The sequence below is a fragment of the Geotrypetes seraphini genome, chromosome 7, assembly GCF_902459505.1.
Source record: "Geotrypetes seraphini chromosome 7, aGeoSer1.1, whole genome shotgun sequence".
Taxonomy (NCBI): Eukaryota; Metazoa; Chordata; class Amphibia; order Gymnophiona; family Dermophiidae; genus Geotrypetes; species Geotrypetes seraphini.
In genome coordinates, this window is record NC_047090.1 from 44,495,455 (window position 1) to 44,508,598 (window position 13,144).

Here is a 13,144-nt window from a genome sequence, read left to right on the forward strand (position 1 = left end):
TCGACGCAAACCCCCCCTCCCCCCCAACGACCGGGTGGGACCTAAGGCTCCAGGGCCTATTCTGATTGGCCCACGCGCCTTAGGCCCCACCAGTAGGCGGAGCTTTAGGATGGATGGGCCAATCCGGCCTCATTCCTTCGTTGGCTGCCTGCCGGACAGGCGGGTTTGGCTCCCGTCTGTCCGGCCAACTACCAAAGGTACGGGGAAGGGGGGTGGGGGGGTCATGGGGGTCGCTAGGGGGATTGCGGGTCGGCTGGGGGGGCGGTCGGAGGTTCTTAGGGGGGGCGGTCGTTGGGGGGAGGGGGGTTTGCGTCGAGGGCAGGAGGGCCTAGGATCCCTCCTGCCCGTAATGTAGTGCGAGGTGGGGGTAGGGGGTCGCCGTGGCCAGGAGGGTTTGGGCTCCCTCCTGGCCCGATATTGTCGGGGAGTCGGCGGTCCTTCGGGGTGGGGGTGCGAGCGTCCTTCCGGATGATGAATCGGGCGTCGGGCGGGGTGTGAAATATGTAAAAAAAAATTTTGTATACCGCGCTCAGGCATATAACGCGCGAAGGGTATGCGCGGTACGTAAAAACGCGTATAACGCGCGCGTTATATCCGCGAAAATACGGTAGTAGATAAAGACAGGTTGTTCACCCTCTCCAAGGTAGAAAGAACGAGAGGGCACTCTCTAATGTTAAAAGGGAAAGATTCCTTACAAACGTAAGGAAATTCTTCTGCACGCAGAGAGTGGTACAAAACTGGAACACTCTGCCGGAGTCTGTTATAGGGGAAAACACCCTCCAGGGATTCAAGACAAAGTTAAACAAGTTCCTGCTGAACCAGAACGTACGCAGGTAAGGCTAGTCTCATTTAGAGCACTGGTCTTTGACCTAAGGGCCGCCGTGTGAAGTACTATATTGGACCTTATTGTGCTGTAGCAGTGGCAAACTGGAGATTTCTAGAAGGCACTAGCCTATGTTCTGGTGATGTCACTAGATAAAACAGTTGTCCTAATATTCAAAGTTATTTAAAGCTGGCAGCAGAGGCTCCTGCCCACTTAAATCACTCCTGACCGCCCAACTACCAATATTCAGCAGCACTGCCTAGTTAATATTAGCTCTGATTGGCCATAAAAAAAATGGGCAGGTCAGGGGCAGTACAGGGCTTAGCATTGGGGAGTCATCTGGTCCTCAATGTATTTATTTAGTCATTTATTTTGCCCGTCCTCCCAAAAGGAGTCCAGAACGGGTTACATAGTAACATAATAAATGACGGCAGATAAAGACCTGTACGATCCATCCAGTCTGCCCAACCATACATGCTCCATAAATTAATTATTTAGTTTAAATGGTCCTTTTTCTTAGATATTTCTGGGCCAGAAACCAAGAATACATTCATAGTATGGTTAGGACAAACTTTAGTGAGAAATACAGCATTTACAGTATAGACAAAGGGGATTTAGATTACAATATAGACATAACATGCAGATTTAAAATACAGACTTAGTGGACATAGGGTGGATTAAATTACAGCATATTCAGTGTAGATGTTACAATGAGGTAAAATAGCTTTCTTAGCAAGTGGGTGCATATTTGTTGTTGGAGAATGTAGTAATAATTCAGGTTATATTTGCGGTGGCATGCAAGTATTAGTAAGATTCTTTATCCCAGGACAAGCAGGCAGCATATTCTTAACGCATGGGTGACGTCACCGACGGAGCCCCGGTACGGACACTTTTAACTAGAAAGTTCTAGTTGGCCGCACCGCGCATGCGCGAGTGCCTTCCCGCCCGACGGAGGAGTGCGTGGTCCCCAGTTTCTTCGTTTCCGCGGAGCGAAGAAGACGCATGTGTTTTCAACGGCCGTTGAAAAATCTGTTTTTGCCTTCCCGCTCGCGTATTTTTCGTTTTTATTTTCTCTTTTTCCCTTCGGGTTCCTTCTCTTTTTATTTCAAAAAAAAAAAAAAAAAAAACTCGTCGGTTTTTCTTTATTTTTTCAGGCCGGCCCCAGCGGGGCCTGTTGCCACCATACAGGCCTCCGTCTTCGATTTTGCGGAGGCCGTGTTTCCCTTCATGCCCCCTCAGCCGGGCTTTAAGAAGTGCCAGCGGTGTGCACGCCCAATCTCTCTCACTGACCCGCACAATTGGTGCCTGCAGTGCTTGGGTCCGGATCATCGGGCTGACACCTGCACCCGCTGTGCTACTTTTAAAAAACGCACATTGAAAAATAGGCAGATCCAGCAAAATATTCTCTTCGGTACCGGATCTGCCATGGAACCTGCCGCGACGTCGACAGCACCTCAAAAGTCGGCACCCACTACTTCGACGCCACCGGATCCTTTTTCGGGGTCGCTGGCCCCAGGTAAGCCGGCTAAGAAGCCTTCCACTTCCCTTGAGCGCCCTCCTGCCACGGCTGCGACTCCGGTCCTCACGGCACTGCGCCGACCCCACAAACGCTCCGCTCCGATATCGGTGAGTGTCTCGTCATCGGCCTCCTCATCGCCGGAGCATGGAGTGGCACCTATGGTACCGAAAAAGAAAAAAGCGGTACTGGTGCCTCCCCTGCAAGACCGCATCGCGGCCATACTCCAAGCCCAATTGCAACAGCAGCTGCAGCAGCAACTCCAGCACCTGTTGCCGGCGATGTTGGCCCCACACCTTCCGGTACCGGACCGGTCCGAGCCTCACACGATCCCATTGGTGTCGACCCCCTTGGTACCGCTTAACACTTCCATGCCAGTGCTCTCGGCTGAACCACACCGTTCCCATTCTACGGTGCAGGCCCGCTCTGATACCGACCCTTCCCGGCACCCGGAACGACGCCGGTCTTCCTCTCCCGGTACCGCCTCGGTACGCTCCGGCAAATCTCTCTCCAAGACCCGCCATGCCGAGCACGTCCCTGACATCAGGGTCCCGGACTTATGGGAAGAATCCCCGCCCAGTACCGAGGAAGACGCTTCATCGACAGACGAGGAACCTCGGTGGCTGATCCCGGTTCAAAACCCGAACAGTCCTCTTTCACCAAATTCCTCAGGGAGATGTCGGCTGCTCTTTCCATTCCCTTAGAGTCCGACTCTAAAAAGTCCCAGGCTTTTCTCGATGCCCTAGACTTTGAGCAACCTCCCAAGGAATTCCTTAAGTTACCCGTCCATGACATTCTACGGGAAACTTTTTACAAAATTGGGAGAACCCCCTCACTGTCCCCGGGGCCCCTCGCAAACTGGATAGCTTGTACCGGGTCATTCCGATCCCAGGGTTTGACAAGCCTCAATTGCCCCATGAATCTCTCCTGGTGGAGTCCACCTTAAAGAAAACTCAGGGCTCCAGTGTCTATGCCTCCACCCCTCCTGGCAGAGAGGGGAAAACTATGGATAAGTTTGGCAAGCGCCTTTTCCAGAATGCGATGCTGGCCAACAGGGCAAATAATTACACCTTTCACTTCTCCTTCTACATGAAGCATCTGGTGCAACAACTCTCCTCCTTACAAAAATACATCCCTGAACAATCCTAAGTTCCAACAGCAAATTTCCAGTTTGCTCCAACTCTGGAAATTCATGGTACGCTCCATTTATGACTCGTTTGAGCTGACCTCTCGAGCTTCTGCCACATGTTGCCATGCGGCGTCTGGCCTGGCTGAGAGTTTCTGACCTCGACATCAACCATCAAGACCGCCTGGCTAACGCACCTTGTCTTGGTGATGAACTCTTCGGGGAGTCCCTGGACTCAACAACCCAGAAACTCTCGGCACACGAGACCAGGTGGGATACTCTGGTGAAACCTAAAAAGAAGACTCCGCCTGCTCGCCCCTACAAACAGCAGTCCTCCTACCAGCGCAGGTTCTCGGCCAGACCTCTCAACCCGCCACAACAGCAGCCTCGCCGACCTCGTCACCAGCATCAAACTCAGGCTCGCTCCCAGTCTCACCAACCTGCCAAGCCTCTCCCTCCGTCAAAACCATCTCAACCCTTTTGACTCTTTTCTCCAGGGAATAGCCAGTCTCCCACCATCCTTGCCTCTTCCTCAGCCGATCGGAGGACGCCTCCAACTTTTCCTCAGCCGTTGGGAGGTCATCACATCAGACCAGTGGGTCCTCAACATCATTCGCCACGGCTACTCTCTCAACTTTCGGACTCTTCCACCAGACAGTCCTCCCATAGAGTCTGCTTTCCACTCCTCCCAATCCTCCCTCCTCCTGAGGGAGGTCCACTCCCTCCTTCTTCTCAACGCCATCGAAGAGGTACCCTCAGACCAAAGGGGTCATGGATTCTACTCCCGCTACTTCCTGGTCTCCAAGAAGACAGGAGACCTCCGTCCCATCCGGGACCTCAACAAGTGTCTGGTCAAGGAAAAGTTCAGAATGCTCTCCCTTGCCACGCTTTACCCTCTTCTCTCTCAACACGACTGGCTATGTTCCCTAGACCTCAAAGAGGCCTACACTCACATTCCAATCCATCTGACTTCACGTCGCTACCTCCGATTTCAGATACAGCACCGCCACTATCAGTACAAAGTGCTACCCTTTGGCCTCGCATCATCGCCCAGGGTGTTCACCATCGCATCATCGCCCAGGGTGTTCACCTCGCATCATCGCCCAGGGTGTCTTATTGTGGTGGCGGCCTTTCTCAGGTCTCACAACCTCCAGGTGTTCCCCTACTTGGACGATTGGTTGGTGAAAGCACCTACGTCTCCACTTGTGCTACAAGCCACTCAGCACACCATCTCCTTCCTCCATCTCCTGGGGTTCGAGATCAACTACCCCAAGTCGCATCTGCTTCCCACACAGCGACTTCAGTTCATTGGAGCCGTTCTCGACACCACTCTGATGAGGGCGTTTCTCCCCTCCGACCGCCAACGGACACTGTTCCACCTCTGCCGTCAGGTGCTCCTTCGTCACTCCATTCCAGCTCGGCAGATGATGGTCCTCCTGGGCCACATGGCCTCGACGGTCCATGTGCTTCCTCTGGCGCGACTCCACCTCAGGACACCTCAGTGGACTCTAGCCAACCAATGGTCACAGACCACGGATCCTCTTTCTCATCCCATCTCTGTGACATCTGAAGTTCCAAAGGCTGTTTAGTGATCTAATGGATGGGGGGAAGATGTGCCACGTTCTGGGTATGTAGTGAGAATATGAGCATCTTCGGGTTGTCTCAGACATGAGTGAGCAGCCAGGTGGCAGGACCAGCCATTTTTCTGTTTGGGATCTCAGTGATCGTTTGGGGACATAAATTTGTAGTTTTGATGCTATGTAGTTTGGTGTCATTGTGGAAAGTCTTGAAGGCTAACACCAAGGTTTTAAAGGCGCATTGTTTTTGGATAAGCAGCCAGTGCATGGATGATAGTGCAGGGGTGACATGGTCGCGGAAGCCTAAGTTTTTTAGGAGTCAGATAGCGGCGCTTTGCACACCTTGGAGATGGGACAGTGTTTTTGCGGGATAGTACAAACGCGTATAGTAGCTGGGTGAAATTGCTTTCTGAGAAATAAGCACGTATGCACTTTAGTTGGGGGAGGTAATAGGAGGATGAAGACACTATTTTTGATACATGATCTGAAAGTGACAGGTTTGAGTCGAGAATCACTCCTAGGTTGCAAACATTGTCTTTGGCTTTAAGGGTGTCATTACCCCAGGAGAGAGATGGGCGGAGGTATGCGCAGGTATCCAGAGAAGTTCAGTTTTTGATGTGTTGAGCTGTAGTTTATTTGCAGTCAACTAGTTTTTTATTTCTATTAGGCAACAGTGAAGTTTTTTTATTTGTGCATCTCGAAGTTGACCTAGGGGAAGGTAGACTGTATGTCATCTGTGTACGAATGTATTTTGATTTGGTATTTTTCTGCGATGTTGCATTTGGTTTGACATAAAGGTTGAAGAGGAGTGGGGATAATAATGCACCCTGGGGCACTCCGTAGTCGAGAGGTTTTGGTTCCAATAAGGAGGGTTCCAGTAGTACTTTTTGAGACCTTTCGTTTAAGAAGGAGGAGAACCATGCCAGTGCGACATCATGGATTCCGATAGAGTGTAGTCTAGATAGGAGGATTGAGTGATTGATAGTATGGAAGGCAGCGCTCAGGTCTAATAGGATCAGCAGTGCGTATTTCCCTTCATCAAGGATTTTCCAGCAGACATCTACGATGTCTAGAAGCACCGTTTCTGTGCTGTGGTGCTTCCTGAATCCTGATTGGAAGTTGGAGAGAGTGGTGTTTGTTTCCATGAAGTTTCGTAATTGTGTGAGTACTATCTTTTCTAGTATTTTTGAGATAAATGGGAGATTTGAGACTGGTCTATAGATGCTTGGATTGTCTGGGTCCAAGGTGGGTTTTTTAAGGAGTGGTCTTTACTACAGCAGATTTCCAGCTCTGTAGTATTATGTCTGATTGTAGGGACTCATTAATTAGAGGTAAGATGGAGTTCAGAAAAGATTCGCTGGTAGCTAAAAGTGTGGTGGATAGGCATGGGTCCAGGATTGATGCTGTGGGGTGTAAGGAGACTACTGTACTTTTTAGGTCAACAATGGAAACTGGTTTATAGTTGTTTACAATTTCTATCTTGTGTAAGTTGTTTTGTATAGTTTTTGGGATGCTTGACTGGCTTCTAGGTCTAAGGATTCTCGTATCTTTGATATCTTGTCATGGAAGAAATTTGAGAGGGATTTACTGTGTAAGTTTGATTTTTGGATGCGATGTGATCCTTGGGAGGAAGTGAAAAGGTTTTTTGACAGTGAGAAGATGGCCTTTTATCTGTTTGGGATTTTGGATATTAGGTTTGTGAAATATGCCTCTTGTTTCAGGTGTCGCTAATTTGTATTCTTTCAAGAGGCTTTTCCAGGTGGATTTTTCCTTGGCGTTTTGTCACATCTCACTATTGTTTGGAAAATCATTCCAGATGGGATTAATCGATTTGGCTAAGCAGTTCTACAAAACTTATTCTCCATTTAGATGCCAACTTCCCTCCAACCCTTTTTGTTTCTTCAGTCTCATGGTAGTTGTCTATAACCCTTTTCTTAGAAGCATGATCCTGGCAACTAAGGAGTCCCACATGAGAATATACTGCTTGCGTGTCCTCAGATCAGATAAACCATAGTTACTCACCTGTAGCAGATGTTATCCAAAGGCAGATATTCTCACAACCCTCCTAGTTGGCTTCTTTGCATTTTTATTGAACTGATGGTCCCATGAGCCAACATTGAGTGGAAAGGCACCAGCATCAATGTTCCCTCTAAGGACTGATGAGGTGTGTGCAATAAAAAATATGCATGAGCGACAAGTTACATACTCCACAAATTTATGAGCAGGCGCGGAGGACGAGTGCCCGTGAGATTGTGGGAGGGTTAAATACTCAAAACTTAGAAGAATAACAATTTACTTAAAGTTTTTGCTTCGCCAGCTTTCTGGTATCTTTACATACAGTGGCGTACTTAGCATATGTAACACCCAGGGCCCATCATTTTTTGGCACCCCCCCCATCTGTACGAAAAACATGATTTTTAGTAACAAGCCACACATCACACATCAGTACCTAGGAAAAGGCAGCATCTTACATATTGCAGTGAGCAGTACATCAATACACCCATTGTAAAACTAAACAAGCTAGACTAGCACAGATCAATCCTACACCGTCAATCCTAACAGAAAACCATGTCTTTTGAACACACAGAACACAGAAAACACCTTCGCCTAGTATGGAATATGTCATCACAAACTAACCCCTCCCCCTTTTACAAAACTGTAGTGTGGATTTTAGCCACGGTGGTAACAGCTCTGACGTTCATAGAATTCTGAGCATCAGAGCTGCTACCACCATGGCTGGCGCTAAAAAACGCTCCACAGTTTTGTAAAAGGGGGATAAAATAGAAATACACAGCTTCAATGCTCTAGCTCAGGGGTGCCCAAACTTTTTGGGCTTGCGAGCTACTTTAAAATGACCAAGTCAAAATGATCTACCAACAATAAAATTAAAAAACACAAAGCACACTATACGCTGAGAAAATGTTAATTATCATTCCTATTTTGGGTTTTTTTCAAAGAGGTCAAGGCAGATGACTCTATGCATTGTCACCTCAGAAACAACCATACAAAAATAGACAAATATACCCCCCTTCTTTTTTATTAAACCACAATAGCAGTTTTTAGCGCAGGGAACTGCGCTAAATGCCCAGCGCTGCTCTCGACGCTCATAGGCTCCCTGCACTAAAAAACACTATTGCGGTTCAGGAAAAGGGGGTCATAGTGCAAAATATAGACAGCATATATAAATTCAGACACATTTTGATCACTAAATTTAAAATAAAATCATTTTTCCTACCTTGTCTGGTGATTTCATGAGTTTCCGGTTGCACTTTCATCTTCTGACTGTGCATCCAATCTTTCTTCCCTTCTTTCAGCCTGTATGCTTCCCAGACCTTATTCCCTCCCCTAACTTTTTCTTCCTCTCTCCCTGCCCTTTCTTTCTTTTTTCTCTCTTGATGCCCCCTTTCTTTTTTTCAGTTTCCCTTCTGTCTCTCTGCCTGCCCACTTTCTTTCTTTCTCCCTACCCTCCACAAAGCCACTGCTGCCACCATTGGGGGAAACAGGCCCCAAAGCCACTGCCGCGGCTGCCCCAAACTCTCTCTGCTTCCCACCGTCGGGCCGACCAGCATTCCCCCGACGTCAATTCTGCCGTCAGAGAGGAAGTTCCGCCCAGCCAGGCAGCGATTGGCTGGCCCAAACTTCCTCTCCGATGGCAGCTTTAGTGGGGGTACACAGCCGGCCAGATCTGGACCTGGCCGGTTGTGCACTCCCCCCAAGGCTGCACCCGGGGCAGACCGCCCCTCCCCTTGGTACGCCACTGAAGATGTGGCAGCGGCTCCTCACGAATCCCCACCTGCGTCGGAAGTCCGATGCAGTCGGGGATCTTGAGAGGAGCCACCGCTGAATCTTTCAACTTAAAATACACTAAGGCGAGCAGGGCAGACCGCCGCCGCTGCCGCCGCTTCCTCTCACCTCCGCCCGCCCTCGATTGAGTGACACGAGAAAACGTATGAGCGACGCCACTGAAAATAGTGAGCGATCGCTCATGCACTCAGCTTAGAGGGAACATTGACCAGCATGCATGCAATCTTAAAGATTTAAAGTGACAGTACACTTTTTGACTGTCCGTGTTAGGGTTTCATGGATGTCGTCACCCTCATGTGAGAATATCTGCCTGCTGTTCCCAGATAACACCTGCTACAGGTTTGTAACTCTGCTAAATGAAAGTTACACATTATGAGTTACTTCTGTGAAAAAAAGTGCAAAGGAATTTCAAATAATAAAATATCATGTAAATATACTTGTTTAATCCAGTGTCGTAGTAAGGGGGCTGGGGACGGTCTACCCATCCTCTCCTCTCCCACCTCCCCATTACTGCACATGCCCCTTCTCTTCCTCCATACCTCTTTAATGTTCGGGCAAGAGCAGCAATGGCTCTTCCTCTTATGTCACTTCCTGAACTTGCACCTAGGAAGAGCAGATACTGGCACGAGCAGCAAGTTGGGGTTGCTACTCATGCCCCAAATGTTAGAGGTACAAGAAAAGGGAAGGGGTGCGCATAAAGCAGGTGGGGCGGGAAAGAACTGGATGGGGGTGGGGGGAAGAGAAGAGGGCGGGCACCACTGCCCCAGACACCTCTCACCCTCGCTACGCCACTGGTTGAATCTAACAGGCATGATAATTAAACGGAAAGAGCAAGGAAGAGAAAGGGGAGAATGATTTGTTAAAGAGCAAAGCAAATCACTCTGTTTCACACTATGTTAAGGGCTCCTTTTACTAAGGTGTGCTAGCATTTTTAGGGCGCGCTGTATTGCCACGCACGCTAACCCCACACTATGCGCCAAGAACTAACACCAGTGGCAATGCAGCGTGCGCTAAAACCGCTAGCGCAGCTTAGTAAAAGGAGCCCTAAGAATTCCAGTTTCCAAAAAAAGTGAATATATGAAGATTTTAATCATTTTAATCATTAGGTTCTCAAGATGTTGATGGTGCTACTGGAACATCAAACTCAGGAACTGGAGTTCTTAAGATGGGTCGGTTTCAGGTAGGACACAGTTGCCATCTGGTTTTCTTAGACATTAACACAAGTGTAATGATAAGAGTTCACGGAAAAATCAATTTAACAGTTATAACCACTGCATAATATATGAACATACCAAACCGTAGCAGTGAAAGTAAAATCCCAAGTTATAGTAAACAAAATTAAATAAATGAGGGAATAAACTAACTAGGGATGTTGTATTTTTTTTTCTTGGTCTGTTTGGATTTTTCTGCAGCTTTTGACTTATTAAATTATGATATTCTGTTAAAACCATCTTGTAGGGCTTTGGTATTTTAGGAGTGGTGTGAGAATGGTGAGATATCATTTTTGAGTAGTAGGAGACAGGAAATAAGATTGGGGGATCTTTATTTAAAATCTCTAGAAGGGCTTGTTTGGGTTTTTTTTAACATGATTTATTCTGATGATAATAGAAGAGAATAGGCTGATATTGAATGTTGCAGAAGCCACAGATGGTGGTGGTTTCTTGATCTTATGAGGGAGACTAGATATAATCCCTAGTAAAATTGAATTAAGTGGGCAGGAGGTTTTATCATACAGCAGATGTGTAATTTATGAGTTATACTTGATGCTAACTTTCCATTTATGTATTTAAAATTATTTGTAACCCGCCTATATACAAATCTAGGCGAGGAACAATACAAATATACAAAATCAGCAAATGACAAACAATAAAATACAATAACAGGAAAAACAACAAAAATGCAGTAAAAACATGATAAAAGCACCTAAGCATCTATACACAATCACAAAAAGAATTGTGTAAATATGTTCAAAACACATACAGGGGTACTTCCTGAGCTCCTTTGATGCTGTGGTTGGCTGTTGGGTTGTTTATTGTTCTAATTTTCCTATTGGTTCTTGGGAATGTCCCCATGGGTGACCCTATTTCATGTTCTGTGTTATAGCTCTTGGTGCCAGGGTATTAACTGCAGGTGGTTCTAGAGCTCCAAGTGAAGTAGATGAGAGTCGCAAAAAAAAAAAAAAATCAGGAGTGGATTCTTTCTGCATATAGCAAATGATCATTGGGATATAACTCACATGTCTAGAATGTCTCACTTATCTACTAGAAAGGATATTATCAAGGTAAGGACATAATCTGTTTATGTATTAAAAAAAACTACAGTTAGTTTCAAGCCATTTAAATTGCTAAATGACCTGATAATATCTGTAGAATTTTGGGGCTGGAAGAGGGCAGACTAAATATTATCCACACTCCATCCTGGACTGCTTTAAATGGTGCCAGTACCTGTCTGTGAGGACGTATGCTATTATCGTTGTAGAACACATGCTACTAGTAAGTAACTTAACAACTTAACTAGATGGACAGGGGCAAACCAGGCTGACAGCAGGTGAGGTTTAATAAGGTAAATGGAAACCACTAATCAAAGAAATCTTGAATTAGAAGTAAAAGACAAAAAAAAACAAACCACTCTGCGACATAGACCAGTGTTTCAACTTCTTCAAGCCAAGTACCCCCTAAGCCAGGGATCTCAAAGTCCCTCCTTGAGGGCCGCAATTCAGTCGGGTTTTCAAGATTTCCCCAATGAATGTGCATGCACATAGATCTCATGCATATTCATTGGGGAAATCCTGAAAACCCAACTGGATTGCGGCCCTCAAGGAGGGACTTTGAGATCCCTGCCCTAAGCCTCACAAATACCAACCGAGTACCCCCACCCAAGCTCCGCCCCTGACCACACCCCATAGTAATAGTACTAACTGTAACACAATTTCTTCCATCCATTTTTCATATACACATAATGGTAACCAGAAAATTTAAAAAACACAAAGCACACTATGCACAGAAAATGTTAATTATCATTTATAGTCGAAGTGGGGTTCAAAGAGGTCAAGGCAGTTGACTTTAAAATATGCAATCAGTAACAACTATAGAAAAATAGACAAATATAGAGCAAAATATAGACAGCAGATATAAATTCACAAAACTGACACATTTTGATCACTAAATTGAAAATTGTTTTTCCTACCTTTGTTGTCTAGTAATTTTATGAGTGTCTGGTTGCATTTCAATATTTATTTATTTATTTATTTATGCCTTCTCTGGACCCCATTCCCTTCTCCAACCAATATCTCTCTCCGTGAGCCCAACTTTTCTTCCTCTCTCCTCCACCCCTGTTGGCAATATGTCTTCCTCTCTTGTCCATCTGTCTTAAGAGATCCAGGCATCTCTCCCACCCCTTCTACTGCCACATCCAAAATTTCTCTCTTTCTCATTCCCCAGATTATATGCAGCATTTTTCACCACTGCACACCAGTCCCTTGCCCATTTCTCCTTCTATCATCCATCTCCAGCACAATGCCACATTTCTCCCTCCATCACTATGTCCAATATTCCTCCCCCTTGTATCCCCTTCAATCTGCCCTCTTCATCATCATATCCAATATTTCTCCCTCTCATCCTTCTATTCCCCATACATCTCTACCTATTTCTCCCTCTCATCCTTCTATTCCCCATGCATCTCTACGTGCAGGCACATACAGCGACTCGCACGCTGCATGCGGCCGGCTCACAAGTCTACCCCCTGACGTCAAGTCTGACTTCGGAGAGAAGGTTCTGGGCCAGCCAGGCAGCGATTGGCTGGCTCGGAACCTTCTCTCAGACATCAGAATTGACGTCGGGGGGAAGACTTGTGGGCTGACCGCATGCAACTTGTGAGTCACAGGTGCCGTGGCCCTTACCTGCGCGGAGTTGCTGGGGGAGGATGGAGTGTGTCGGCTCAGGTGAGGTAGCAGGATCAGCTTCGGATGTGGAGGCGGGCTGGGAGGCAGGGAGGGATCCCCGCCAGCGGCGGCTTCAATGGGGGGGCAGGCAGGGATCCTTGGCAGTGGCCAGGCTGCGTACCCCCAACAGGCAGCCCATATACTTCCAAGGGTACATATACCGTGTGTTGAGAAACACTGACATAGACCACAGACATACTGATATAGACAACAAAGTGGCCAGAAATAATTGTTTCACTTTGATGGTTGTCGCTTCTAGTTTTTAGACATTATTTTTAACTGACTTTTGGAAACGTAAGAAAGCTAGCTATATTAGACCTTTCTCCCAGAGAGTCATGCATCTTCTGTACATAGTGGA

At 46.9% G+C, this 13,144-nt stretch overlaps 1 protein-coding gene across 1 annotated transcript in view; it reads left to right on the forward strand.

The window, feature by feature from the left end:
• The window catches only part of WNK1 (WNK lysine deficient protein kinase 1), a 538,182-nt gene that overhangs the window by 382,617 nt on the left and 142,421 nt on the right, over nt 1-13,144 (forward strand). The window contains 1 exon segment of the mRNA XM_033953429.1: nt 9,953-10,026. Within this exon segment, the coding sequence (XP_033809320.1) occupies nt 9,953-10,026 (74 nt within the window).